Source organism: Zea mays, chromosome 1 (genome assembly GCF_902167145.1).
Source record: "Zea mays cultivar B73 chromosome 1, Zm-B73-REFERENCE-NAM-5.0, whole genome shotgun sequence".
Taxonomy (NCBI): Eukaryota; Viridiplantae; Streptophyta; class Magnoliopsida; order Poales; family Poaceae; genus Zea; species Zea mays.
Genome location: NC_050096.1, coordinates 281,770,758 through 281,797,649, shown reverse-complemented (window position 1 = coordinate 281,797,649; position 26,892 = coordinate 281,770,758). Strand labels below are relative to the sequence as shown.

The 26,892-nt window shown below is 45.2% G+C and overlaps 1 protein-coding gene across 1 annotated transcript; it reads left to right on the top strand.

Annotated features, from left to right (window-relative positions):
* The first annotated feature begins 15,685 nt into the window (after positions 1 to 15,685).
* LOC103645607 (uncharacterized) lies at positions 15,686 to 25,125 on the top strand. The gene is made up of 10 exons (XM_008668634.4): positions 15,686 to 16,413; positions 19,400 to 19,664; positions 20,043 to 20,998; positions 21,082 to 21,502; positions 21,612 to 21,793; positions 22,542 to 22,698; positions 22,778 to 23,005; positions 23,104 to 23,454; positions 24,110 to 24,211; positions 24,320 to 25,125. Exons 1-10 carry the CDS (start codon positions 15,965 to 15,967, stop codon positions 24,548 to 24,550), a joined length of 3,342 nt encoding a protein of 1,113 aa, XP_008666856.2. The 5' UTR covers positions 15,686 to 15,964; the 3' UTR covers positions 24,551 to 25,125.
* The last annotated feature ends 1,767 nt before the right edge of the window (positions 25,126 to 26,892 follow it).

Sequence of the window (26,892 nt, the reverse complement as noted above, 5' to 3'; positions counted from 1 at the left end):
AAGATGACACCCGAGGAGGTACTCGGAAAATTCGTAAGCGGGCGGATGATGATCAAGGTGGCAAGATACATGGACGACGCCTTGAATGGACCGATCAACGAGCCTCAACCCCTTGCTCTCAAGGCAACAAGAAGCAAGGAGGCGCTACCTAGCAGGGTGGCACAAATTAAGGCGGCCGGACTTAATGATGAAGAGATGGCCCTCATCATCAAAAGATTCAAGACGGCGCTTAAAGGTCGCAAGGGACAGCCAAGCAAGACCAAAGCCAAGGGGAAGCGTGCGTGCTTCAAATGCGGTAAGCTTGGTCATTTTATTGCTAACTGTCCCGACAATGATAGTGATCAGGACCAAGGGAACAAGAGGGAGAAGAAGAAGAATTATAAGAAGGCAAAGGGCGAGGCTCATCTTGGCAAGGAGTGGGATTCGGACTGCTCCTCGTCTGACTCCGACAATGAGGGACTCGCCGCCACTGCCTTCAACAAGTCATCCCTCTTCCCCAACGAGCGTCACACTTGCCTCATGGCAAGAGAGAAGAAGGTAATCACTCGTAATGATGTCACTTATGATTCTTCTAGTGACGATGAGTCTAGTGATGATGAAATAGATTACTCTAGTTTGTTCAAGGGATTGGATAGAAATAAAATTGATAAAATCAATGAATTGATTGATGCCTTGAATGAAAAGGATAGGCTTTTAGAAAAGCAAGAGGATTTGTTGTATGATGAACATGATAAGTTTGTAGAGGCACAAAAATCCTATGCTTTAGAAGTTAAAAGAAATGAAGTGCTTTCTAGTGAATTATCTTCTTGTCATGAAAACATTGCTACTTTAAAGAGTGTTAATGATGACTTAAATGCTAAACTAGAAGTAGCTAGTAAATCAACATCTTGTGTAGAAATTGTTGAAACTTGCACTAGGTGTAAAGATCTTAATGTTGATGCTTGTAGTAAACATCTAGTTTCAATTTCTAAATTGAATAATGAAGTGGCTAGTCTTAATGCTCAACTTAAGGCTAGCAAAAGCGAGTTTGATAAGCTAAAATTTGCAAGGGATGCCTACACGATTGGTAGACACCCCTCAATTAAGGATGGACTTGGCTTCAAAAGGGAAGCCAAGAACTTAACAAGCCATAAGGCTCCCATTCCCGCTAAGGAGAAAGGGAAGGCCCCTATGGCTACTAGTGCTAAAAAGAACCATGCCTTTTTGTATCATGATAGGAAAAATTCTAGAAATGCTTTTAGAAGTTATGATGCTTTTGATTCACATGCTTATGATTCTTATGCTATGACTGCTTCTAGTTCTCATGTTGTGCATGATAGAAAGGTTGGTAGAAGAAATGTTATTCACAATATGCCTAGGAGAAATGTTGTTAATGCTCATAGGAAAGTTCATGGACCTTCTACAATTTATCATGCCCTAAATGCTTCCTTTGCTATTTGTAGAAAGGATAGGAAGATAGTTGCTAGGAAGTTAGGGGCAAAATGCAAGGGAGACAAAACTTGCATTTGGGCCCCTAAGGAAATTTGCACTAACCTTGTAGGACCCAACAAGAGTTGGGTACCTAAGTCCCAAGCCTAAATTTGCCTTGCAGGTTTATGCATCCGGGGGTTCAAGCTGGATTATTGATAGCGGATGCACAAACCATATGACGGGGGAAAAGAAGATGTTCACCTCCTACGTCAAGAATAAAAATTCCCAAGATTCAATTATATTCGATGATGGGAATCAAGGCAAGGTAAAAGGGTTAGGTAAAATTGCAATTTCTAATGAGCACTCTATCTCTAATGTGTTTTTAGTAGAGTCTCTTGGATATAATTTGCTATCTGTTAGTCAATTATGCAACATGGGGTATAACTGTCTATTTACAAATGTAGATGTGTCTGTCTTTAGAAGAAGTGATGGTTCACTAGCATTTAAGGGTGTATTAGACGACAAACTTTATTTAGTTGATTTTGCAAAAGAGGAGGCCGGTCTAGATGCATGCTTAATAGCTAAGACTAGCATGGGCTGGCTGTGGCATCGCCGCTTAGCACATGTGGGGATGAAGAACCTTCACAAGCTTCTAAAGGGAGAACACATGATAGGTTTGACTAACGTACAATTCGAAAAAGATAGACCTTGTGCAGCTTGTCAAGCAGGTAAACAAGTGGGAGGAGCACATCACAGCAAGAATGTGATGACCACATCAAGACCCCTGGAGCTGCTACACATGGACCTCTTCGGACCCGTCGCCTATCTGAGCATAGGAGGAAGTAAGTATGGTCTAGTTATTGTTGATGACTTTTCCCGCTTCACTTGGGTGTTCTTTTTGCAGGATAAGTCTGAAACCCAAGGGACCCTCAAGCGCTTCCTCAGGAGAGCTCAAAATGAGTTTGAGCTCAAGGTGAAGAAGATAAGGAGCGACAACGGGTCGGAGTTCAAGAACTTTCAAGTGGAGGAGTTCCTTGAGGAGGAAGGGATCAAGCACGAGTTCTCCGCTCCCTACACACCACAGCAAAATGGTGTGGTAGAGAGGAAGAACAGGACGCTAATCGACATGGCGAGGACTATGCTTGGAGAATTCAAGACCCCCGAGCGTTTTTGGTCGGAAGCCGTGAACACGGCTTGCCACGCCATCAACAGGGTCTACCTTCACCGCCTCCTCAAGAAGACGCCATATGAGCTTCTAACCGGTAACAAACCCAATGTATCGTACTTTCGTGTATTTGGGAGCAAGTGCTACATTCTAGTGAAGAAGGGTAGAAATTCTAAATTTGCTCCCAAAGCAGTAGAAGGGTTTTTGTTAGGTTATGACTCAAATACAAAGGCGCATAGAGTCTTCAACAAATCATCGGGTTTGGTTGAAGTCTCTAGCGACGTTGTATTTGATGAGACTAATGGCTCTCCAAGAGAGCAAGTTGTTGATCTTGATGATGTAGATGAAGAAGACGTTCCAACGGCCGCTATGCGCACCATGGCGATTGGTGATGTGCGACCACAGGAACAATTGGAGCAAGATCAACCTTCTTCCTCAACTATGGTGCAACCCCCAACTCAAGACGATGAACAGGTTCATCAAAAGGAGGCGTGTGATCAAGGGGGAGCACAAGATAATCATGTGTTGGAGGAAGAAGCGCAACCGGCACCTCCAACCCAAGTTCGAGCGGTGATTCAAAGGGATCATCCTGTCGACCAAATTTTGGGTGACATTAGTAAGGGAGTAACTACTCGATCTAGATTAGTTAATTTTTGTGAGCATTACTCCTTTGTCTCTTCTATTGAGCCTTTCAGGGTAGAGGAGGCCTTGCTAGATCCGGACTGGGTGTTGGCCATGCAGGAGGAGCTCAACAACTTCAAGCGCAATGAAGTTTGGACACTGGTGCCTCGTCCCAAGCAAAATATTGTGGGAACCAAGTGGGTGTTTCGCAACAAACAGGACGAGCACGGGGTGGTGACGAGGAACAAGGCTCGACTTGTGGCAAAAGGTTATGCCCAAGTCGCAGGTTTAGACTTTGAGGAGACATTTGCTCCTGTGGCTAGGCTAGAGTCTATTCGTATCTTGCTAGCATATGCCGCTCACCACTCTTTCAGGTTGTACCAAATGGATGTGAAGAGCGCTTTCCTCAACGGGCCGATCAAGGAGGAGGTGTATGTAGAGCAACCCTCTGGCTTCGAGGATGAACGGTACCCCGACCACGTGTGTAAGCTCTCTAAGGCACTCTATGGACTTAAGCAAGCCCCAAGAGCATGGTATGAATGCCTTAGAGACTTTCTAATTGTTAATGCTTTCAAGGTTGGGAAAGCCGGTCCAACTCTATTTACTAAGACATGTGATGGTGATTTGTTTGTGTGCCAAATTTATGTCGATGACATAATATTTGGTTCTACTAACCAAAAGTCTTGTGAAGAGTTTAGCAGGGTGATGATGCAGAAATTCGAGATGTCAATGATGGGCGAGTTGAACTACTTCCTTGGGTTCCAAGTGAAGCAACTCAAGGAAGGCACCTTCATCTCCCAAACGAAGTACACGCAAGACTTGCTAAAGAGGTTTGGGATGAAGGACGCCAAGCCCGCAAAGACGCCGATGGGAACCGACGGACACACCGACCTCAACAAAGGAGGTAAGTCCGTTGATCAAAAAGCATACCGGTCAATGATAGGGTCTTTACTTTATTTATGTGCAAGTAGACCGGATATTATGCTTAGCGTATGCATGTGTGCTAGATTTCAATCCGATCCTAAGGAATGTCACTTAGTGGCGGTGAAGCGAATTCTTAGATATTTGGTTGCTACGCCTTGCTTCGGGCTCTGGTATCCAAAGGGGTCTACCTTTGACTTGGTTGGATACTCAGATTCCGACTATGCTGGATGTAAGGTCGATAGGAAGAGTACATCAGGGACGTGCCAATTCTTAGGAAGGTCCCTGGTGTCGTGGAACTCTAAGAAACAAACCTCCGTTGCCCTATCCACCGCTGAGGCCGAGTATGTTGCCGCAGGACAGTGTTGCGCGCAACTACTCTGGATGAGGCAAACCCTCCGGGACTTTGGCTACAATCTGAGCAAAGTCCCACTCCTATGCGATAATGAGAGTGCTATCCGCATGGCGGAAAATCCTGTTGAACACAGCCGCACAAAGCACATAGACATCCGGCATCACTTTTTGAGAGACCACCAGCAAAAGGGAGATATCGAAGTGTTTCATGTTAGCACCGAGAACCAGCTAGCCGATATCTTTACCAAGCCTCTAGATGAGAAGACCTTTTGCAGGCTGCGTAGTGAGCTAAATGTCTTAGATTCGCGGAACTTGGATTGAATTGTAGCATACATGTGTTTATGCCTTTGATCATGTTCATTCTGCATTTTGTTGCTTATTGTGGTGCTCAAGTTGTACAAACACTCCCTGGACCTCATAAGTCCTTTTTGCAAGTGATGCACACATTTAGGGGAAGATGTGCTACAACGTGACCCTTTGAGACTAACCATTTGCTTGAGTTTGCTTGATTTAGTCTCGAAGGTGGATTGAAAGGGAAAGGTGAACTTGGACCATGCAAGACTTCCACTGCACTCCGATGAGAGGGTAACTTATTCCAAGTTCATCTCTATGATCTTATTGCCTTTGTACTCTAAATTGAAGATTTTGGTGAGGCAATGGGGTTAAAGGGCCAAGATTGATCCCGTTTTGGTGCTTGATGCCAAAGGGGGAGAAAATAAAGGCCAAAGCAATAGATGGATCAGCTACCACTTGAGAAACTTTGAAAATAGTAGAATAGAGCTTTTGGTTTGTCAAAACTCTTGTATTGTCTCTTTTGTCAAAAGTTGGCCTCTTGTGGGGAGAAGTGTTGATTATGGAAAAAAGGGGAAGTTTTTGAAATCTTTGATCAATCTCTTTTGGAATGACTCTCTTTATGCTTCAACATGTGTGTTTGACTTAGAGATAGAGATTTGAGTTTGATTTGCAAAAACAAACCAAGTTGTGGCAAAGGATGATCCATATATGCCAAAATTGAATCAAAATCAATTTGAGTTTTATTTGAAGTGATTTTGCACTTGTTCTAGTTGCTTTATGTTGTGTTGGCATAAATCACCAAAAAGGGGGAGATTGAAAGGGAAATGTGCCCTTGGGCCATTTCTAAGTATTTTGGTGATTGAGTGCCAACTCAAGTGCTTAAATGTGAATTTATGCCATGGATGAATAAAGTGCAAATCAAGAGCAAAGGTATGTTTCTAAGTCTTAGTACATTGGTTTTGTGTACTAATATACTTGTCTAAGTATTGGAAACAGGAAGAAAAATAAAAGAAAAGAGTTGGCTGTGTACAGCCATAAGGCTGCTTCGGTCTGGAGCACCGGACTGTCCGGTGGTGCACCGGACAGTGTCCGGTGCGCCAGGCTGCCTCGGCCGAAGAGGCCGCTCTCGGGAATTTGCTGACGGCGTACAGCTAAAATTCACCGGACTGTCCGGTGTGCACCGGACTGTCCGGTGAGCCAACGGTCGGCCGGGCCAACGGTCGGCCGCGGATTCTGCGCGCGACACGTGGCCAAGCCAACGGTCGGAAGGGGGCACCGGACTGTCCGGTGTGCACCGGACATGTCCGGTGCGCCAACGGCTCCCAGATCTGCAACGGTCGGCTTCGCCATTTAAGGAAAGGAATCGGGCACCAGACACTGTCCGGTGCGCCCGATGACAGAAGGCAAGGATGGCCTTCCAGATTTGTTCTCAACGGCTCCTAGCTGCCTTGGGGCTATAAAAGGGACCCCTAGGCGCATGGAGGAGTACACCAAGCATTCCTACAACATTCCTAAGCACCAAGACATCGATCTCACGCATTCGTTTCATTGTGATAGCATCTAGAGCTCTTGTTGAGTTGCGAACTCTTTGAGTTGTGTTGCGAGCTCTTGTTGCGACTTGTGTGCGTGTTGTTGCTCTGATCTTTTGAAGTCTTGTGTGCGTTGCTCATTCCCCCCTTGCTCTGTGTTCTTTGTGAACTTCAATTGTAAGGGCGAGAGGCTCCAAGTTGTGGAGATTCCTCGCAAACGGGATTGAGAAAAAGCAAGCAAAACACCGTGGTATTCAAGTGGGTCTTTGGACCGCTTGAGAGGGGTTGATTGCAACCCTCGTCCGTTGGGACGCCACAACGTGGAGTAGGCAAGCGTTGGTCTTGGCCGAACCACGGGATAAACCACTGTGTCATCTCTGTGATTGATCTCTTGTGCTTAAATTTTACAGGATCACCTATTCACCCCCCCCCCCCCCTCTAGGTGCTCTCATGCTTGTAGTGAACACCTAGTTGTCATTTCTAAATTAAATGATGAAGTGACTACTCTTAATGCTCAACTTAAGACTAGCAAAAATGAATTCGACAAATTAAAATTTGCAAGGGATGTCTACACGATTGGTAGACACCCCTCAATTAAGGATGGGCTTGGCTTTAAGAGGGAAGCCAAGAACCTAACAAGTCATAAGGCTCCCATCTCCACCAAGGAGAAAGTGAAGGCCCCTATGGCTAATAGTGCTCAAAAGAATCATGCACTTATTTATGATAGGAAATTTTTTAGAAATGTTCATCATGATAGGAGTTGTAATGCTTATGATTCAAATGCAATGTTTGCTTCAAGTTCTTCCTATGTGCATGGTAGAGATAGGCCTAGGAAAAATGTCATTCATCATATGCCTAGGAGAAATGTTGCTCATATTCCTAGGAAAATAGTTAATGAACCTTCTACAACTTATCATGCTTGCAACGCTTCCTTTGCAATTTGTAGAAAGGATAAGAAGGTGATTGCTAGGAAATTAGGGGCAAAATGCAAGGGAGATAAAAACTTGCATTTGGGTCCCTAAGACCATTGTTACTAACCTGGTAGGACCCAACAAAAGTTGGGTACCTAAGACCCAAGCCTAAATTTCCTTGCAGGTTTATGCATCCGGGGGCTCAAGCTGGATTATCGACAGCGGATGCACAAACCACATGACAGGGGAGAAGAAGATGTTCACCTCCTACGTCAAGAACAAGGATTCCCAAGATTCAATCATATTCGGTGATGGGAACCAAGGCAAGGTTAAAGGACTAGGAAAAATAGCAATTTCATCCGAGCATTCCATTTCTAATGTGTTTTTAGTAGAATCGCTCGGATATAACTTGTTGTCTGTTAGTCAACTTTGTAATATGGGATATAATTGCTTATTCACAAATGTAGATGTGTCTGTCTTTAGAAGAAGTGATGGTTCATTAGCTTTTAAGGGTGTACTAGACGACAAACTTTATTTAGTTGATTTTGTAAAAGAGGAGGCCGGTCTAGATGCATGCTTAATTGCTAAGACTAGCATGGGCTGGCTGTGGCATCGCCGTTTAGCACATGTAGGGATGAAGAACCTTCACAAACTTCTAAAGGGAGAACATGTGTTAGGTCTAACAAATGTGACTTTCGAAAAAGATAGACCTTGTGCAACTTGTCAAGCAGGTAAACAAGTGGGAAACGCTCATCACAGCAAGAACGTGATGACCACATCAAGACCCCTGGAGCTGTTGCATATGGACCTCTTCGGACCCGTCGCCTACCTTAGCATCGGGGGAAGTAAGTATGATTTAGTAATTGTTGATGATTTTTCCCGCTTCACTTGGGTATTCTTTTTGCAGGATAAATCTGAAACCCAAGGAACCCTCAAGCGCTTCCTAAGGAGAGCTCAAAATGAATTTGAGCTCAAGGTGAAAAAGATAAGGAGTGACAATGGGTCCGAGTTCAAGAACCTTCAAGTGGAGGAGTACCTTGAGGAGGAAGGAATCAAGCACGAGTTCTCCGCTCCCTACACACCACAGCAAAACGGTGTGGTAGAGAGGAAGAACAGGACGCTCATCGACATGGCAAGGACGATGCTTGGAGAATTCAAGACCCCCGAGCGGTTTTGGTCGGAAGCCATGAACACGGCTTGCCACGCCATAAACCGGGTCTACCTTCATCGCCTCCTCAAGAAGACTTCGTATGAGCTACTAACCGGTAACAAACCCAATGTTTCATACTTTCGTGTATTTGGGAGCAAATGTTATATTCTAGTGAAGAAAGGTAGAAATTCTAAGTTTGCTCCCAAAGCTGTAGAAGGGTTGTTGTTAGGATATGACTCAAATACAAAGGCGTATAGGGTCTTCAACAAATCATCGGGTTTGGTTGAAGTCTCTAGCGACGTTGTATTTGATGAGACTAATGGCTCTCCAAGAGAGCAAGTTGTTGATCTTGATGATGTAGATGAAGAAGATGTTCCAACGGCCGCAATACGCACCATGGCGATTGGAGATGTGCGACCACAGGAACACCAAGAGCAAGATCAACCTTCTTCCTCAACAATGGTGCAACCCCCAACTCAAGATGATGAACAGGTTCATCAAGAAGAGGCATGTGATCAAGTGGAGCACAAGATGATCACGTTATGGAGGAAGAAGCACCTCAAGCCCCTCCAACTCAAGTTCGAGTGACGATTCAAAGGAGTCATCCCGTCGACCAGATATTGGGTGATATTAGCAAGGGAGTAACTACTCGCTCTAGATTAGTTAATTTTTGTGAGCATTACTCTTTTGTCTCTTCTATTGAGCCTTTCAGGGTAGAAGAGGCCTTGCTAGATCCGGACTGGGTGTTGGCCATGCAGGAGGAGCTCAACAATTTCAAGAGAAATGAAGTCTGGACACTAGTGCCACGTCCCAAGCAAAACGTTGTGGGAACCAAGTGGGTGTTCCGCAACAAACAAGACGAGCACGGAGTGGTGACAAGGAACAAGGCTAGACTTGTGGAAAAAGGTTATGCCCAAATCGCAGGTTTGGACTTTGAGGAGACTTTTGCTCCTGTGGATAGGCTAGAGTCAATTCGCATATTGTTAGCCTATGCCGCTCACCATTCTTCCAGGTTGTTCCAAATGGACGTGAAGAGCGCTTTCCTCAACGGGCCAATCAAGGAGGAGGTGTACGTGGAGCAACCCCCTGGCTTTGGGGATGAACGGTACCCCGACCACGTGTGTAAGCTTTCTAAGGCGCTCTATGGACTTAAGCAAGCCCCAAGAGCATGGTATGAATGCCTTAGAGACTTTTTAATTGCTAATGCTTTCAAGGTTGGGAAAGTCGATCCAACTCTTTTTACTAAGACATGTGATGGTGACCTATTTGTGTGCCAAATTTATGTCGATGACATAATATTTGGTTCTACTAACCAAAAGTCTTGTGAAGAGTTTAGCAGGGTGATGACGCAGAAATTCGAGATGTCAATGATGGGCGAATTGAACTACTTCCTTGGGTTCCAAGTAAAGCAACTCAAGGATGGCACCTTCATCTCTCAAACGAAGTATACACAAGACTTGCTCAAGCGGTTTGGGATGAAGGACGCCAAGCCCGCAAAGACTCCAATGAGAACCGACAGACATGTCGACCTCAACAAAGGAGGTAAGTCCGTTGATCAAAAAGCATACCGGTCTATGATAGGTTCCTTACTTTACTTATGTGCTAGTAGACCGGATATTATGCTTAGTGTATGCATGTGTGCTAGATTTCAATCCGATCCAAGGGAGTGTCACTTAGTGGCCGTGAAGCGAATTCTTAGATATTTAGTTGCTACGCCTTGCTTCGGGATCTGGTATCCAAAGGGGTCTACCTTTGACTTAATTGGATATTCAGACTCCGATTATGCTGGATGTAAGGTTGATAGGAATAGTACATTAGGGACGTGCCAATTCTTAGGTAGGTCCATGGTGTCCTAGAGTTCTAAGAAACAAACTTCCGTTGTCCTATCCACCGCTGAGGCCGAGTATGTTGCCGCAGGACAGTGTTGCGCACAACTACTTTGGATGAGGCAAACCCTCCGGGACTTTGGCCACAATCTGAGCAAAGTCCCACTCCTATGTGATAATGAGAGTGCTATCCGCATGGCGGATAATCCTGTTGAACACAGCCGCACAAAGCACATAGACATCCGACACACTTTTTGAGAGACCACCAGCAAAAGGGAGATATCGAAGTGTTTTATGTTAGCACCGAGAACCAGCTAGTTGATATCTTTACCAAGCCTCTAGATGGGAAGACCTTTTGCAGGCTGCGTAGTGAGCTAAATGTCTTAGATTCGCGAAACTTGGATTGATTTATAGCATACATGTGTTTTATGCCTTGATCATGTTCCTTTATGCATATTGTTGTGTATTTATGGTGCTCAAGTTGTACAAGCACTCCTCGGACCTCACAAGTCCATTTGCAAGTAATGCACATATTTAGGGGGAGATGTGCTACAACTTGACTCTTTGAGACTAACCATGTGTTTGAGCTTGCTTGATTTAGTCTCAAAAGTGGATTGAAAGGGAAAGATGGACTTAGACCATGAAAGACTTCCACTGCACTCCGATGAAAGGGTAACTTACTCCAAGTTCATCTCCGTGTCTCTTATTGCCTTTTGCTCTTAATTGACAATTTTGGTGAGGCAATGAGGTTTAAAGGCTAAAAATGATCCCGTTTTGGTGCTTGATGCCAAAGGGGGGAGAAATTAAGGGCCAAAGCAACAAATGGATCAGCTACCACTTGAGAATTTTAGAAAATAATAGAGTTAGGAGTTTTGATTTGTCAAAATTCTAAATGTCTCTGTTTGAAAGTTGGTCTCTTGTGGGGAGAATGTTTGATTATGGGAAATAGGGGGAGTTTTTGAATCAGTGATCAATTTCTATTGGAATACCTTTCTCTATGCCTCAACAAGTGAATTTGACTTAGAGATAGGAAATTGAGTTTGATTTGCAAAAACAAACCAAGTGGTGGCAAAGAATGATCCAAATATGCCAAATTTGAATCAAAACAAATTTGTGTTCTCATTTGCATTGATGTTGCACTTCTTTTAGTTGCTTTTTGTTGTGTTGGCATAAATCACCAAAAAGGGGGAGATTGAAAGGGAAATGTGCCCTTGGGCCATTTCTATAAGATTTTGGTGATTAAGTGCCCAACACACATTAATGGAATGAGTATATGCCAAAGGGTGGACAAAGTGCAAATCAATACAAAGGTATGATTCTAGACTTAGTACATTGGTTTTTGTGTACTAACATATTTGTCTAAGTGCTAGAATCAGAGAAAAGACAATTGGAAAAGACTTGGCTCGAGCAGCCAAGACTCTGCTCAGTCTGGGTGCACCGGACTGTCCGATGGTGCACCGGACAGTGTCCGGTGCGCCAGGCTGGCTCTGGTGAAAAGGCCGCTCTCGGGAATTCGTCGGCGGCGTACGGCTAAAATTCACCGGACTGTCCGCCGGACTGTCCGGTGAGCCAACGGTCGGTCGAGCCAACGGTCGGCCGCGTAATCCGCGCGTGACGCGTGGCCAGGCCAACGGTCTGAAGGGGGCACCGTACTGTCCGGTGTGCACCGAACAGTGTCCGGTGCGCCAACGGCTCCAAACCTTCAACGGTCGGCTGTGCTAGAACAGGAAAGAAATCCGCACCGGACAGTGTCCGGTGGTGCACCGGACTGTCCGGTGCGCCAATCGACAGAAGGCAAGGATTGCCTTCCTGGAATGCTCTCAACGGCTCCTAGCTGCCTTGGGGCTATAAAAGAGACCCCTAGGCGCATGGAGGAAAACACCAAGCACACTTTGAGCATTCTTGATCATTCACACTTCATTCTTGCACACTCGTTTGACATTCTTAGTGATTTGAGCTCCGTTCTAGTGAGAACTTTGAGATATTCATTTGAGCTCAAGTCTTGGTCGTGTGTGTGTGCGTATTGCTGTGGACTTGTGTGTGTTGCTCATCTCATCCTTACTTCTGTGCTCATTTGTGATCATCTTTTGTAAGGGCGAGAGACTCCAAGTTGTGGAGATTCCTCGCAAACGGGATATAATGAAAGGAAAAGAAATACCGTGGTATTCAAGTGGATCTTTGGATCACTTGAGAGGGATTGATTGCAACCCTCGTCCGTTGGGACGCCACAACGTGGAGTAGGCAAGTGTTGAACTTGGCCGAACCACGGGATAAACCACTGTGCCTCTCTGTGTTGATATCTTTGTGGATATCGTGTTTTGCAAGAACTCCCTTCTAGCCACTTGGCTTTATTGCTCTAACACTTAATAAAGTTTGTGGCATTAAGTTTTAAGTTTTTACAGGATCACCTATTCACCCCCCTCTAGGTGCTCTCAAAGGTGCACCACGCCATTTAAATTCATATCCTTTTCCTCCTCCCCTTTCTCTCTCTTGCCACAGGGACCGGGAAAGGGGATATTTCGAAAGGGATCCTTCTCCGCGAAGGAAGCGGGCCCCGAGCCCTCCTACTGATCAGGGGTTCGAAGGATGGCCCTTCGGAAGGGTTCGACAGCCGCCCCAGAGCACTCGGGCTTCAGGCTCATTACTGATCAGGGGTTCGAAGGCTGGCCCTTCGGAAGGGTTCAACAGCCGCCCCAGAGCATTCGGGCTTCAGGCTCATTACTGATCAAGGGTTTGAAGGCTGGCCCCTCGGAAGGGTTCGACAGCCGCCCCAGAGCACGAAGAGCGAGGGATGACTCTGGGTACGTCCGTTACATGGCCGAGGCTCGGGCTACGCTCCCGAGGTACCCTAGGACATTTCTGAGACCAGCATGAGCGATTTTGTAATGGAATCCCATCAGAGGGAGGCATCGAGCCCTCGGACCCTATCGAACGGGTCCAGGTCCGGCAAATCACCTGCAGGTACTTTTGGAGCGCGCCTCTGGGCCACTAGCCGACCCTTATCGAACGGGGCACAGGCGTCCACTCGGATCACCCGTTAGCAACTCACTGGAGACACCATGTTCGGCGCCCTCCGAGGGCAACATGGCGCTTTCCCCCCTTCCTCCTTGCAGAAAGGCGACAAAGGGGCGTATGATAAAAGTCGAGACAGTCCTTGATCGTCCTCTCGCTCCGTGCAGAGGCTCGGGGGCTGCTCTCGCAAACCCAGCTACGGCCAAACCGTTGACAGCGTCAATAAACCAGCCTGAAAACTTGGAACCTGACCATGCACCCGGGCTAAAATCAGATCGCATGAGGGAACAACCAGACCGGCCGAGGCATCATGAAAGGCATTAAGACCTCAGAGGAGTCAAACCACTCCTTCGAGGCCTCGGGGGCTACACCCGGCGGGTGCCCTCGCGCACACCCACCGGAACAAAGTGTAACCGAGAAAGGCCGGCCCCCTCGCAAAAAAGTGCGGTAAAGCCTCCAAGCGAGTACCAACACTCCCTTTGAGGCTCGGGGGCTACTGTCGGGTACCGTAATTAGGGGTACCCCCAACACTCCTAAACACGACTGGTAACCACCATCAGCACAAGCTGCAGAGACTGATGGGAACGATTCAGGTCAAGGCTTCGTCTACTCAAGGGACGCGATCTCGCCTCGCCCGAGCCCAACCTCGGGCGGGAACAGTAGTCCCAGGCGAATTCACGCCTCGCCCGAGGGCCTCCTCAAGCAACGGGCGCACCCTCGACTCGCCCGAACCTCAGCTTGGGCAGGCATCGTTATGAAGCAACCTTGGCCAAATCGCCTCACCAACCGACCGTATCGCAGGCGCATTTAATGCGAGGATCGCCTGGTACCTTATCCTGACACACGCGCCTCAGTCGGCAAGGTCGAAGTGACCGCAGTCACTTCGCCCTTCCACTTACCGACCTGACAGGAAAACAGCGCCGCTCGCCCCTCTCCGACTGTTGTGCCACCCGCTAGGGTGAGGCTAACAACAGCTAAGTCCAGCCTCAGGCGCAACAGGAAGCTCCGCCTCGCCCGACCTTGGGCCTCGGCCTCAGGAGGAGGTCTCCGCCTCGCCCGACCCTAGGGCTCGGCCCCCGCCTCGGCCTCGGAAGGAGGACTCTGCCTCGCCCGACCCCAAGGCTCGGCCTTGGCCTCGGCCTCGGAGGGTGGTCTCCGCCTCGCCCGACCCCAGGGCTCGGCCTCGACCTCGACCACGGGAGGAACCGCGTCCTCGCCCGACCCCGGCCTCGGCCTCAGGAGGAGTCTCCGCCTCGCCCGACCTTGGGCTCGGACCGACCGCGCCACGGGGGATACATCATTACCCTACCCCTAGCTAGCTCAGGCTACGGGGGAACAAGACCAGCGTCCCATCCAGGCTCGCCCCGGTAACAAGTAATGATGGCTCCTCGCGTGCGTCCATGACGACGGTGGTTCTCAGCCCCCTACGGAAGCAAGGAGTCGTCAGCAAGGTCCCAACAGCCCTGACAGCTGTGCTTCTACAGGGCTCAAACGCTCCTCCGACGACCACGATACCGCGTACACAGGGCTCTAGCACCTCTCCGACAGCCACGTTGGCATGTACACAGGGCTCAGGCACCTCTCTACCGAACACGTTAGCGCATAGCTACACCTGGACCCTCTCCTTGCATCTATAAAAGGAAGGTCCAGGGCCCTCATGCGGGAGGGTCGCGCAGGAGGACGGGCTGACGAACATGCTCGCTCTTTCTCCCTCGCGAACGCTTGTAACCCCTACTGCAAGCGCATCCCCCTGGCGCAGGATAACACGAGCCGCGTTTTCCCCCTTGTGTTCCATCTCGCGCCAACCCATTTGGGCTGGGACACGCAACGACAATTTTACTCGTCGGTCCAGAGACCCCCCGGGTCGAAACGCCGACAATTTCCTTTCTTTTATTCTTCTTATTTTTCTTATTTCTATTTTTCATTTCAAAATTTTGAATTCACATTAACTTCAAATTGAAGTTGAATAATTCAAATATAAGTGCAACATTCGAGGAATCCCAGCATATATATTTTTATTTATATATTAATTACTTATTCACTTATTTAGAAATGTATTTCAAAGCTGAAGTACACACATTATTAAGAAATACTATTTCGAATGAAAATTTAAAGGTTCTTCCACAATCCAACATTTACTACTTATTATTATTTATTTAAATTAAAGAGATATGTTTATAAAGGAAGAAAATCATTTATAGAAGTCATTTTATCTTAAACTCTTTTGGAGGAATTTTTATATCTCACAAAATATGATTTTGAGTGTTACAATTAATACTTTACTATTGGAACAAAATATTTTGTTGATGGCTTAAACCATATAAAATATATTTATTTTTAAATTATAAGATATTTTTATAGGACACGTTGTTGTTGGAGATGCTCTTCAGAATATTTTGTATGTGTAAGTGCTAAAACTATGCGCAGAGCAATATTTTGTACGTGACACACCGAACGTGACTACAACAGACTTCGATAGTATGTATGATAGCGCATAACATGCAGATCCAGTCCCCCGGTGCGGCAGCCTACCGTGAAGGCAAGGCTCGGCTTGGAGTTTCGTCTTCCCTTTCTCGGACTCCGAGTCCCATCTGGCCATCACGCCGTATCACGCGTTCCTCTCCTTTTTCTTTTCCTTATTACAGACAAAGACTTTTCCCACTCCCGTTCTCTGTCTCTCTCCTGCTCGTTCCCCCTTTGTCTAGCCCGTACGAAACCCTAGGCTCCGCCGCCCAAAACCTCGCCGCCGCGCCGCCGTACGGCGGCGCCCCATGGCCCCGGCCTTCTCCGTCCCTGACGCAGAAGACCTCCCAGCCCGCAGATCCGACGCCTCCGACGTCGCAGGCAACGTCTGGGACCTCGCCACCCTCCCCACGCCCCCCGCCGGCGGCGGCCGCGAAATATACATCTACCGCAACACGTTTAACCTCGTCCCGCGCTCCATCGGCGGCAGAGCCCGCGGTCTCAGGTCGCTTAAGTTCTTCGGCAACGATGTGGAGGTGCTACCCGCGGATTCCGGGGACGAGCTGGACGGGCTCGAAAGCCTCCAGGTCAAGGTGTCCGCGCCCAGGGTCTCAGGGGCGCCGCTCCGTCGGATGCAGGCTCTCAAGGAGCTCGAGCTCTCAATGGTGCCGCCCAGGCCATCCTCGTGCTCCATACTGGCGGAGGTTGCCCGGCTCAAGTGCCTCACCAAGCTCACCATTTGCCACTTCTCGATTAGGCATGTGCAAAACCTTGAACTCAATTGCCCGTGCCTGCTTAAGTGTTGTTTTCGAGCTTAAATGTTGTTGCTTTGTTGTGTTCCCAGCTATTTTTTCTACTAAGTATTCAATTCAGTAGCATGATGGTAGGGGAAATGGAGTCTATGACTAAGCTTGGATGGGTAACCATGATTAGTAATGTCTGTTGGTAGGCTGAATGTCTCTATGCTAGGTAGCTTCTGATAACCATGATTTCTTTGTCAAGTGTCAATTTAGGTAGAGGGAATGATTGTCGAGCATATGTTTTTTTTTACTTTGCTACTGTCATAAATTTTATTCATTTGTTTACTGTTCAATTCATAACAGTACAAAAATTCTGAATTGTGGGTAGCTGCTACCTGCTATTCGGATTTCAAACACTATGATGCATGTGCATTATTTATTGTGCTTCATTGCTTCAGTGGGTGGTGGTGGTGGTGGTGGTGGTGGTGCACCCAGTGGCTATCCATTGGCGTTTGATTAAGATGGTTGCTTTCTGTAGAATCTCCATAACTTTCCTTATTGCTGAAAATACAATGGTAGCCATGTGCATTGTGCATCCTTTAAATTGCTGAATCACTGTTAGGGTCATCAAATGGCTCAATTGATTTCATCCTTGTGGAATGTGGACATACTGACATAGTCTCTTAGTTTCTGGAGTGTAAATACTGATGCACTGATGTTTCATGCCAGTAGGGTAGCAGCTTTTAGGCTTTTAGTCAGGGTGTTTTTTTTGGGGCGGGGAGGGCAGGATAAGGATGTCCAGTGTTTGGTTACAGGACTGGGATGCCACCCTTGCCATGCTGCTGGGCTGGCTGTGCGTCACCCCCTGCCCGCACCGCTGTGACAATAGCGCATGGGCAGTCACAGTGGTGAAGCCGCACTGACAAAGGAGGGCGGCTGGTTCAAGTGGAGCTTCCCACGGCCCACCCCCAAAAACTGGGACGACACCGTTCTGTCCCACTGCATCCCCAAACCAAACACAACCTTGCTAATTGAATGCCAATGCTTTTTTATGAACATATTGATGTTTCTGGCCATTTACACAGCACCTTTTGCTAAATGAGCACCGGTGCTATGTGATATGAATACAATGGTTAGGCCTGGGCATTCGGGTTACTTGGAAAATTCAGGTTTGGGTTCAGGTATTACCCGTTTACCAATATTTACAAATTACAGTACCTCTGGCTCCCTCTCGAGGCCTGACACTGTCGAGTCTCTGAGACCTGGCGACTGGTGTGGACTTGTGGTTGTGGCAATGCACTTGTGCAAGCGCCGGTGCATAGGTGCGTGCATTACCTGGTGCTTACCGAAGGACAAAGAGAATAGAGATGGCGGCTAGCGAAGGAGAAGGAAGCCGGGGTTAGGACCTAGTGCAGGCTATGGATGGCAAGAGGCGGATTGGGGCTGGGGGAGTGCTCCCCTTTCACGTCCCTGCCCCGATCCCTGAAAGCTATTTCCGGCCCCGGCCCGAAACACTTAACGAGGAAGATTTCATCCCTGTCCGGCTGTCCCTCCCCGTCGGGGACTCGATCCTCGTGGGGAACCCATCGGGATCAATTGTTGAGTACAAATATTACAATACACACACAAAAACAAGGATTTTCATGTGGGCGAGTGACAACCGAGTGAAGGAAATGGGGATTAAGGTTAGTGAGTGAGGATTTTGCATCTTTATATGGGGTCACAGTGAGGCGATTTATTGGATTCGATCTTCATAGGCCGCGCGAGGGAAGGGTCTGACTCTTAATTCGGATCCCCATCAGATTCCCATGGGGGATTTCAGGTTCCCGCCCCGCCATCCCCTCACCCACTTTCACATCCAATTCTTAGTGCATGCCTGATGTGACAGTGGGTGAGGGCGGTGTCAGGAGTCAGACACGACAACATTGCATGTCGGGCAGTGGACGCCTCGTGGCCACTGGTTGGTCGAGCCATCAAGGTCTCAAGGGAGCGCTGCCAGGTTTTGTCGGAGGGTGGAGGCCATTGAGGTCGGGTCTTAGGATTGGGGGATTAAGATTGGGAATAAATGGCTAGCAGACTGGTTGTGGTTGGGTTTTCATGTTGGACCACGGTGATTGATCATTGGCAAACATAGTTTACTAGTTGGGTTCTCTTCTGAATATCAGGTATGCGGGTAAATTGGGTACTGCAAGTCATTAGCTGGACTAATTTTCGGTATCTAAAGTCAATATCCGAAATTATAAGCGGGTATTTTGGGTGCGGGTAATTCAGGTTCGGATATTAGGTATTGGGTTTTTTGCCCACTACTAAAAATAGGATTGCTTTCGCTAATCTGCTGAATCTGTGATGCGATGCACTTATATATAGCTTACCTTGTAATTATATATGTGATAGGCTACATGTAGCACCAATCCAAGAAAAGCTTGTCCAACACCAGTCGAGTTGGACGTGTCCAACAGAGATCTCCAGAGGCACCAGTGCATAGTAGGATCCTAACGTGCGATAGTAATGGGAAGCGAGGCTGGGGAAAGCCGAAGTTGCTATGGGAAGAGGCACAAAAAGGAGATTTGAAAGCATGGAATATACCCAAGATTTAGCCTTGAATAGAAGTGCATGGAAAACAGCATCCATGTGTCTGAACCTTGGCTTGTGGCTTTTCTTTGGGTTTCAACTCTTGTCTACCTCAACTTGCTTGGGACTAAAAGGCTTTGTTGTTGTTGGAACCGAGTTTTATTGAGGTCTTGCCCTTTTTCTTGCTATAATGCTATTTTGTGATATCTGCAGTCAAACTTTGGCCATTTATGAATATTTAGTATGGATCCACGAAAATTCTATAAGTAGATTCAACTTGAAATTACTTTCATTCCACAAACCAGTGGAGATACCCGAGGGACCGTGATTGTATCAGATGTGTGCTGCTTTAATGATTGGAGTAGTTAACTGAATTGCCTTGTTGTATGAGCTACTCTTTTGACTGATTGTTATTCTTGTCACAATATACAGGTACCTCCCTCCTGAGATTGGTTCCCTCAAGAAGCTCCAAGAACTTGACCTCTCTTTCAACAAATTGAAAAACTTTCCTAACTGTATAATTGAGTTGAGTGCATTGAAGTTTCTCAAAGTGACCAATAATAAGTTGGTGGATGTACCCTCGGGAATCTCCTCTTTGAGATGTCTTGAAAGCCTTGACTTATCAAACAACAGATTGACTTCTCTTGGTTCAGTTAAACTTATTTCTATGCTTACGCTGCAGTATTTAAACCTTCAGGTATATTCTCTATCTGCTATGCCTCCTCATGAGTAAAATTACACGCTTCTTCTTTATTTGCCATATCCTAATTCTTCTAACATCTATTTCACTGTCTATATTAATGTTTTTGCTATTATGTTTTTCTGTGGTTCAATATAGCAACATTGGGCTATACATATTTGTGTAATGTGTATCCATTTAAATCTGTTGAAAATTAAGGCAGATATGGCCGAGGAGGTATCTGGCCCCAAAACAAAGCATGGTAGGGTATTGGTTTTATGGGGAGCAGTTGTGCTAATGATGTTTTATTACTCATAGGTGCTATTTATTTTATATCATGGATGGTGTTTTATAAATTCAAATATCATGCATTGACATTTTGTTTTCTGTTTCAAGTTTAATAGGCTCTCCCATTCCTATGTAATTCCTTCATGGATATGCTGTGACATGAGGGGAAATGTTGAAAATACTATGAAGGGTTGCAAGTTAAAGTACACAGGTGTAGCAACCATGAACAGTTTAGCAGAACCTAGTACATCGAGTCATGCTTGTGACAGCGCCCTTTTATGCGTGCAATCAGAATCTTCGCCAAATTTGAAACACCATGCTCCACATAAAATTAAGAAGGGCTGGAGGAGACGGGATTGCTTGCAACAACGAGCTCGTCAGGAACGTCTGGAGTCGAGCAGGAGCAAGCTGAATGAAAAATACATAGATGAAATGGCTGTGAACATGGCTGAAGATGAATGCCCTTCTAGTTTGCATGATATGGAAAATAAGCTAGGCATCAGAACAATTGATGAAGAAACTTCAGTACAGGATTCGTTGAAAGAAACAAGTTCTATATCTGAAGATCTATTTTCAATAGTTGACGATGACTTGGATGGGCTTACGAAGGATTGTGGCACGATGGTACAGGATCACTATGATGAGGAGAAACCTGGATTCAATATGAGAGGTTACAATGATGACAATTCTTGTATCAGTGGGGAGCCTGCTTGTTTCAGCAGAAGCAGGGTTTGCAGTGTTGAAAAGGAACTAGATGATACTGCTTCATCCGTCCATGATGTTGGTGAGATTGCTCGAGACAATTCTTCAGTGACACCCAAGTTTGCTTTAAAATCTAAAAGGCACCCTGATATGGACAGCAATCCTAAACCAAGCAAATGCCCTCGACCAATTGATGAACGCTCAAAACTTTCATATAAATACAGTGTGGAATCATTTTGCAGCATAGATGACCATCTACCAGATGGTTTTTATGATGCAGGCCGAGATATGCCATTCATGTCATTAGAGGAGTATGAAAGGAGTCTTGGGCTGTATGCACGGGAGGTTATTCTCTTGGACAGGTTAGGGCCCATTCCTATCCATATGTTGCTGTCTACAATCTTTTGCCATGCTGTATGTTCTAATATTCTTTTGTTTTAATTAGAGAACAAGATGAAGAATTGGATACAATTGCTTCTTCAGCACAATTACTGCTATCTAGTTTGACAAGGCCAAGCTCTTGTGAAATGGAGGAAGATGCAGGCCATGATTTACTGAGGGCATCAGTGCTCGCTTTGTTTGTTTCTGACTGCTTTGGTGGTTGTGACCGAAGCGCTTCTCTTGGGAGAACACGTAGAGCTATTGTTAGCTTGAGGAAGGAGCAGCCTTTTGTTTGTACTTGTTCTGCTGGGAACTTGGGCGACAACAATGAAGCTAAGCAGACCAATATTCTTTCTGGGCACTTTGATTTTGCTGGTTTGTGTAATAGATCAATACATCTCATCAAGGAAAGAAGAAATTCGGGTATTGTACCTATAGGTTCACTGCAATTAGGTGTTTGTAGGCACCGAGCTGTCCTAATGAAGGTAGTTCTCCTGATCCCTGTTATATGTACCAGCTTCCATTCTGTATTTGTACTTTGACATTATGTATTTGCATTTTAAAGTTTGAACACAGTAACTGTATGCTTTGCAGTATTTGTGTGACCGGGCGGATCCTCCAATTCCTTGTGAGCTTGTGAGGGGCCATCTTGACTATACACCTCATGCTTGGAACATTGTTCCTGTTAAAAAGAGGAATGGCTGGGTAAGGATGATTGTTGATGCTTGTTACCCCACCAACATAAAGGAAGAGACAGATCCAGAGTACTTTTGCAGGTAGCAGCTTGTGATCTTATATTCCTATACTCCGTAAGCAGAAATCATTTTATGTTTCCCCATTATTTCCTGTTGTATTCATATGAAGTGCACCTGCAATATGAACTGCACCATGTCCTATGCCATGGTCAATATTGCGTTAGCATTGTTTCAGTTATGCTAATATTGTTTGGCATAAAGATTGGCCTACAAAATTCCACACTACATATTTCTAAAATAGCTAATTTCCAGTTTTTAGCTTATATTTGTTTCATGTGATTTCAGTATTATTTTATTATTTAGATGCAGAAGGTGAACATGTGGAATAAAATATTATTATGTCCACATATTATAAAAAGAACAGTATTGTAAATTATTATATGGTACGCTCTACCTTTTGTCATATTCTATTTATAATATGGTCCATGATGCTGCTAACAAGTTGGCAGTCCTATCTTTACAAATTTTACCTGTGGCTGTGTAGCTGTTCTCCGTCTGTACAATTTTCATTTAGAAAAATTATAGCAGCTAAGAAAATATCTTCCCTTTGTGGCAGGAACTGATGGTTATTGCTGGTAGATACTCTTTTAATCCTTTATTATTTTGGTCAGCTTATGGTAGGGGTCTGATGATCTAGTGTTGCATGCACATTAGTCTTGCTGTTTCAGGGAGGCGCGGACACAAGTATTACATGCTACATACAGTTTCTTTCTGAAAGCTGATCATAACCGTATGTTTGATTAATCCCATCATCTCCATGCTATTTCAGGTATATACCACTCAGTCGACTTCAAATTGTGCTCGATGATGAGGGCTATACTCCTCGGTGCTCTTTCCCATCTGTGTCATCATGCAAAGAAATTGAAGTTACACCTTCTAGTTCTGTCTATCACTGTAAAATTGGTGCTGTTGATGCTGCTGCAAAGGTTTTTGTTCTTTCACCTTTTATTCCTTGCATCTTCTGTGTTTTTTTGGTCTCGGTACTTGACTTTGTTGCAATTGCAGATACGATATCTGGATACTCGTAGGGTCTCAAATGATGAAGTTAAACTTTTTGAATACAAGCTTCTGGGGGAAGTAAGGATGCTGGGTGCGCTAAGGAAGCACAGATCCATAGTGGACATATATGGACACCAACTTTCATCTAAATGGGTTCAAGTCGATGGTGATAAAGAATATAGGATATTGCAGTCTATAATTTTAATGGAATATGTAAATGGAGGTTCTCTTAAGGTAAAAATCATTTATCATGTTTATGGCTTCCTCCTGCATTGTCTCAACATCAATTAAGATGTTCATTTTTGGTACTGTACCTGTTAATTTCTCATCAGGGATATTTGACAAAGCTACTGAAGGAGGGCAAGAAGTGTGTCCCCATTGATCTGTCAGTTTACATTGCTCGGGAAGTTGCTTGTGCATTGTTGGAGATGCACAAGAAGCTAGTTATTCACAGGGACATAAAAAGTGAGAATGTTTTGATTGATTTGGACCCCAAGAGGAATGCTGGTGCACCCATTGTCAAACTATCTGATTTTGACAGATCCGTTCCTTTGTATTCTTTGTCCCATACATGCTGTATATCTCAGCTTGGTACACACCCACCTGATGTTTGTGTTGGAACACCTTGTTGGATGGCTCCAGAGGTTGTTAAGGCCATGCATGAAAAACACCACTATGGACTGGTAAGAATTTGTTAGATAATTATGGTTTTGTTTTATTCATGATTTTGGCTCTGTTATTCTGCATGCTTGTTGGTGAGTTTGGTTGTTATTTTGTTCTCAGCAACCTGCATTGTGAAATATTATATGCTCTCGTTAAGTATACAACAATGTTTTGAATGTGGCTTATATTTTAATATGTTCTGAGCTGGGAGTCAATTATCTTGCAGTAACAAATTTGGCCCTGATTTTGTTGTGAGTTGTGACATATTCATATTTCAAATGTTATTCTGACCACAGTAACTGTCATGCAACCTGTGTGAATGCATGCCTGATGGATTCACATTGCAAATCCACTCCAATTTAGTAAATTGAGATCCATTTGAACTGATGAACTGTGTTAGTATTAATGCTTAGGTCCTAGGTGGCTAGGTATACATGTACATTGTACAAGACTTAGGACAGACCCAGTGCTGATGGTCCCACATGTGTGGGGTCTGGGTAAAAAATAACCCAGACAACCTTACCTCTGTATTTTGCGGAGAGTCTGCATCGAACCTATGACCTTTTGGAAGAGTACATTGTACAAGACTATTTAGTCAGATGTCTACAGATTTAGCCTGTCCCAACCAAATCCCCAAGAGGTTCAGTTGTCTGATTAGATGTTTCTTGGATGCAGGAAATAGATATCTGGTCATTTGGATGTTTTTTATTGGAGATGCTTACGCTTCAGATGCCTTACCAGGGACTTTCTGACACTGAAATATATGATCTGATACTGGTAAGGCCTCTTCATATCAGAAGCAAATTACTGTTTTTGTAGTTGCTCTTAGTGGTTACATATTAGGGATATTAACGTATAACCGTCTTCCTAATCCTGTCCCTTCAGAGGAAGAAACAGAGGCCAAGGCTAACTCAGGAACTAGAAGCATTCTGGACAATGGATGAGCCAGCTACGAGACTCAAGTTAGGGATCACATCTGATGCTCATGCAGATAAATTGAGACACCTGATAGATCTCTTCTACCAGTGTACCAGAGGACATGCATCCAGGCGGCCCAAAGCTGTGCAAATTTACAACTCACTGTGCTCCTTGCCCACATGTTACGACATGAGGTGAACGTTCTGATACTGTATGAACGCGAAACTTGATGCAGAAGTGCAGGGGAAGGTCAAGGCAGGACATCTAGCCAGCCTCAGAGGGTTTGGTGCTCTAACCCGAACATTTCACCGTGAGTTGGCCTTCAGGTGCTGCCAGGCAGAACATGAGAAGTGGGACCAAGGCTAGCGGCTGTGGTCGCCAGAGCTCCTCCTGAGTTGGTCAGTTTTGTAGCGGCACGGCATCTGCGTCCACTTGTAGTCATCATCAGTTGGTCAGTTTTGTAGTGGCACGGCATCTGCGTCCACCTGTAGTCATCATCATGTATGTGTTATCACATCCATTGTTTCCCCTTTTCATGGTTGCTGCCATCACAATGGGGTTTAAGTTATCAAATTAGGTCATTGGTGCCCCAGGGGCATTTGTCTGCTAGACCGCTGCATTTACTTCTCTATGTGTATTGTATTGTTTATATCTGTTTAGAAAAAAATGACTGTTGTCCATGTAACAATTGATGACATCTGCTATGTGTTATTGCGAGGTTATTTGTTTATGCTGATTTTACCAGCCATTTTCGGGCATGAGCTCTTGGGAAACCTGTATCGTGTACAGTCTCGACAGACAAGAATATACTGATGAATCTTGATTTATGTGTCAGTCTTTTCACCATTTATTATATATATGCTCGCCTACATTTAAAACTTAGTTTGTTACTTTCTTTTTTATTAAGGTCGACACAAATTGATTAAATTCGTTAAGATGCGCTTGAATACATATAACTTCCGGCATACGAATAGTATAAGACGTTATTTGAGACAGAGCTTATTAGTAAGACTCTTGGTCATATATAACTTCTTTTTTTTCCACAATTTTACCGCAGACTTTATATTCATTACTTCACGCAAAACATCAAAAGATAAACGGATCTGTAATGTGGATAAACATTTTTTATCAATATCTTCTCATTTATCATCAGCCACATCAGCAGGTCGTGTTTATAACACCTTTCAAACACATAACTGAGTATGAACAATCTTCATTTAAATATGTCAAATAGCAAAATTGATTTTGCTATCAAACTTAGAATATCAAGTTTAGACAACATTTATAATCCGAAAAATAAAAAAATATGAGGAAATAAGAATTGGCTGATCTTTTAATCCTTGCGTTGGGAGATCCCTGGACAAGCACGAGCAACAATGCAGAAACAAAAGTAGCACTTCTTCACGCTTGGTGACCTTGAAGAGATTCCTGCACAAGCTTCTTTCTCTAGCGTGAGAACTGAGAACGGTAGCAGATCACCTTTGTTGTGCGTCAAGGGAACAGGGATCAACACCGCCCGCCTCAGGGAGCGATGAGGAAAAAAAAAAAAATCCAGCGGGAGCGTAGTCACCAGCTAGGGATACGAGGCACACGATCATTAAAGTGTCCCAACTATTTGCAACCCAAATATGATACAATTACTATTTCCCTGACCTAGAGTTTTACACAATAATTATTATAATATCAAAAGCAAGTTCTAGCGAGTTTAAAAAATAGCGAAGCGGGAACCAGCCCGAGCCACAGGCAGAGTGGGTGCAAACACAACCCCTTCTAGTTGAACAGAGCAGAAAAGAAGTCTCCGGTCGCTGAAAAACATAAATAAAGTTGGGTGAATACTTATGTATTCCGCAAACCCATTCTAGCCCGTAAAAAGAGAGGGACCTACGTAGTACATGCTTGGTATTGTGGAGTTATAAGTCATTCTTTAGAAAAGGCGTCATCTTGGTATTTTTTTACCCAGAAAAGAGGGGAGTAGCACATTTTCTTACTCAACCACCATATAGCTTCCCGCTCCCTTGACATCATTTCCATTTCCAAACACACACACACATTTCCATTTCCCTTTTGAAAATAATACACTAATTGCCATACCACACTAGACTCGTCCATACTAGTGCACACAAACTGTTCGAATAGGTTTCAAACTCTGCGCAAAGGTGTACACTTTACACACTAGGCCGGCTCTACGGTCTCACTGCCATGAGACCCGACACCGAAGCTCTTTCCTTCCTTGCATGACCTTACCTTGTCGGTTATTTAGAAAGGAACAAGGCCACCTCCTCGCCCAAACCAGGACGGAATTAATCCCCCTCCTTGTCCTTCCGGTGCTCCCCAGTCACCATAACCCTCAGGTTCGAACCGTTCAAGTTCAAATCAAGTGACTGCCCATACAGTCTCGAGTGATTGTACTCAGATAAGAGTACATGTAGTGAAGGATGACAAACCGATCCTTATATGAGCGGGACAATCCTTCATGCTCACACATAACCCGGCTGAGCCAACACTTTAAGGCCCTCCCCAAACCGGGGAGTCCGCGATTG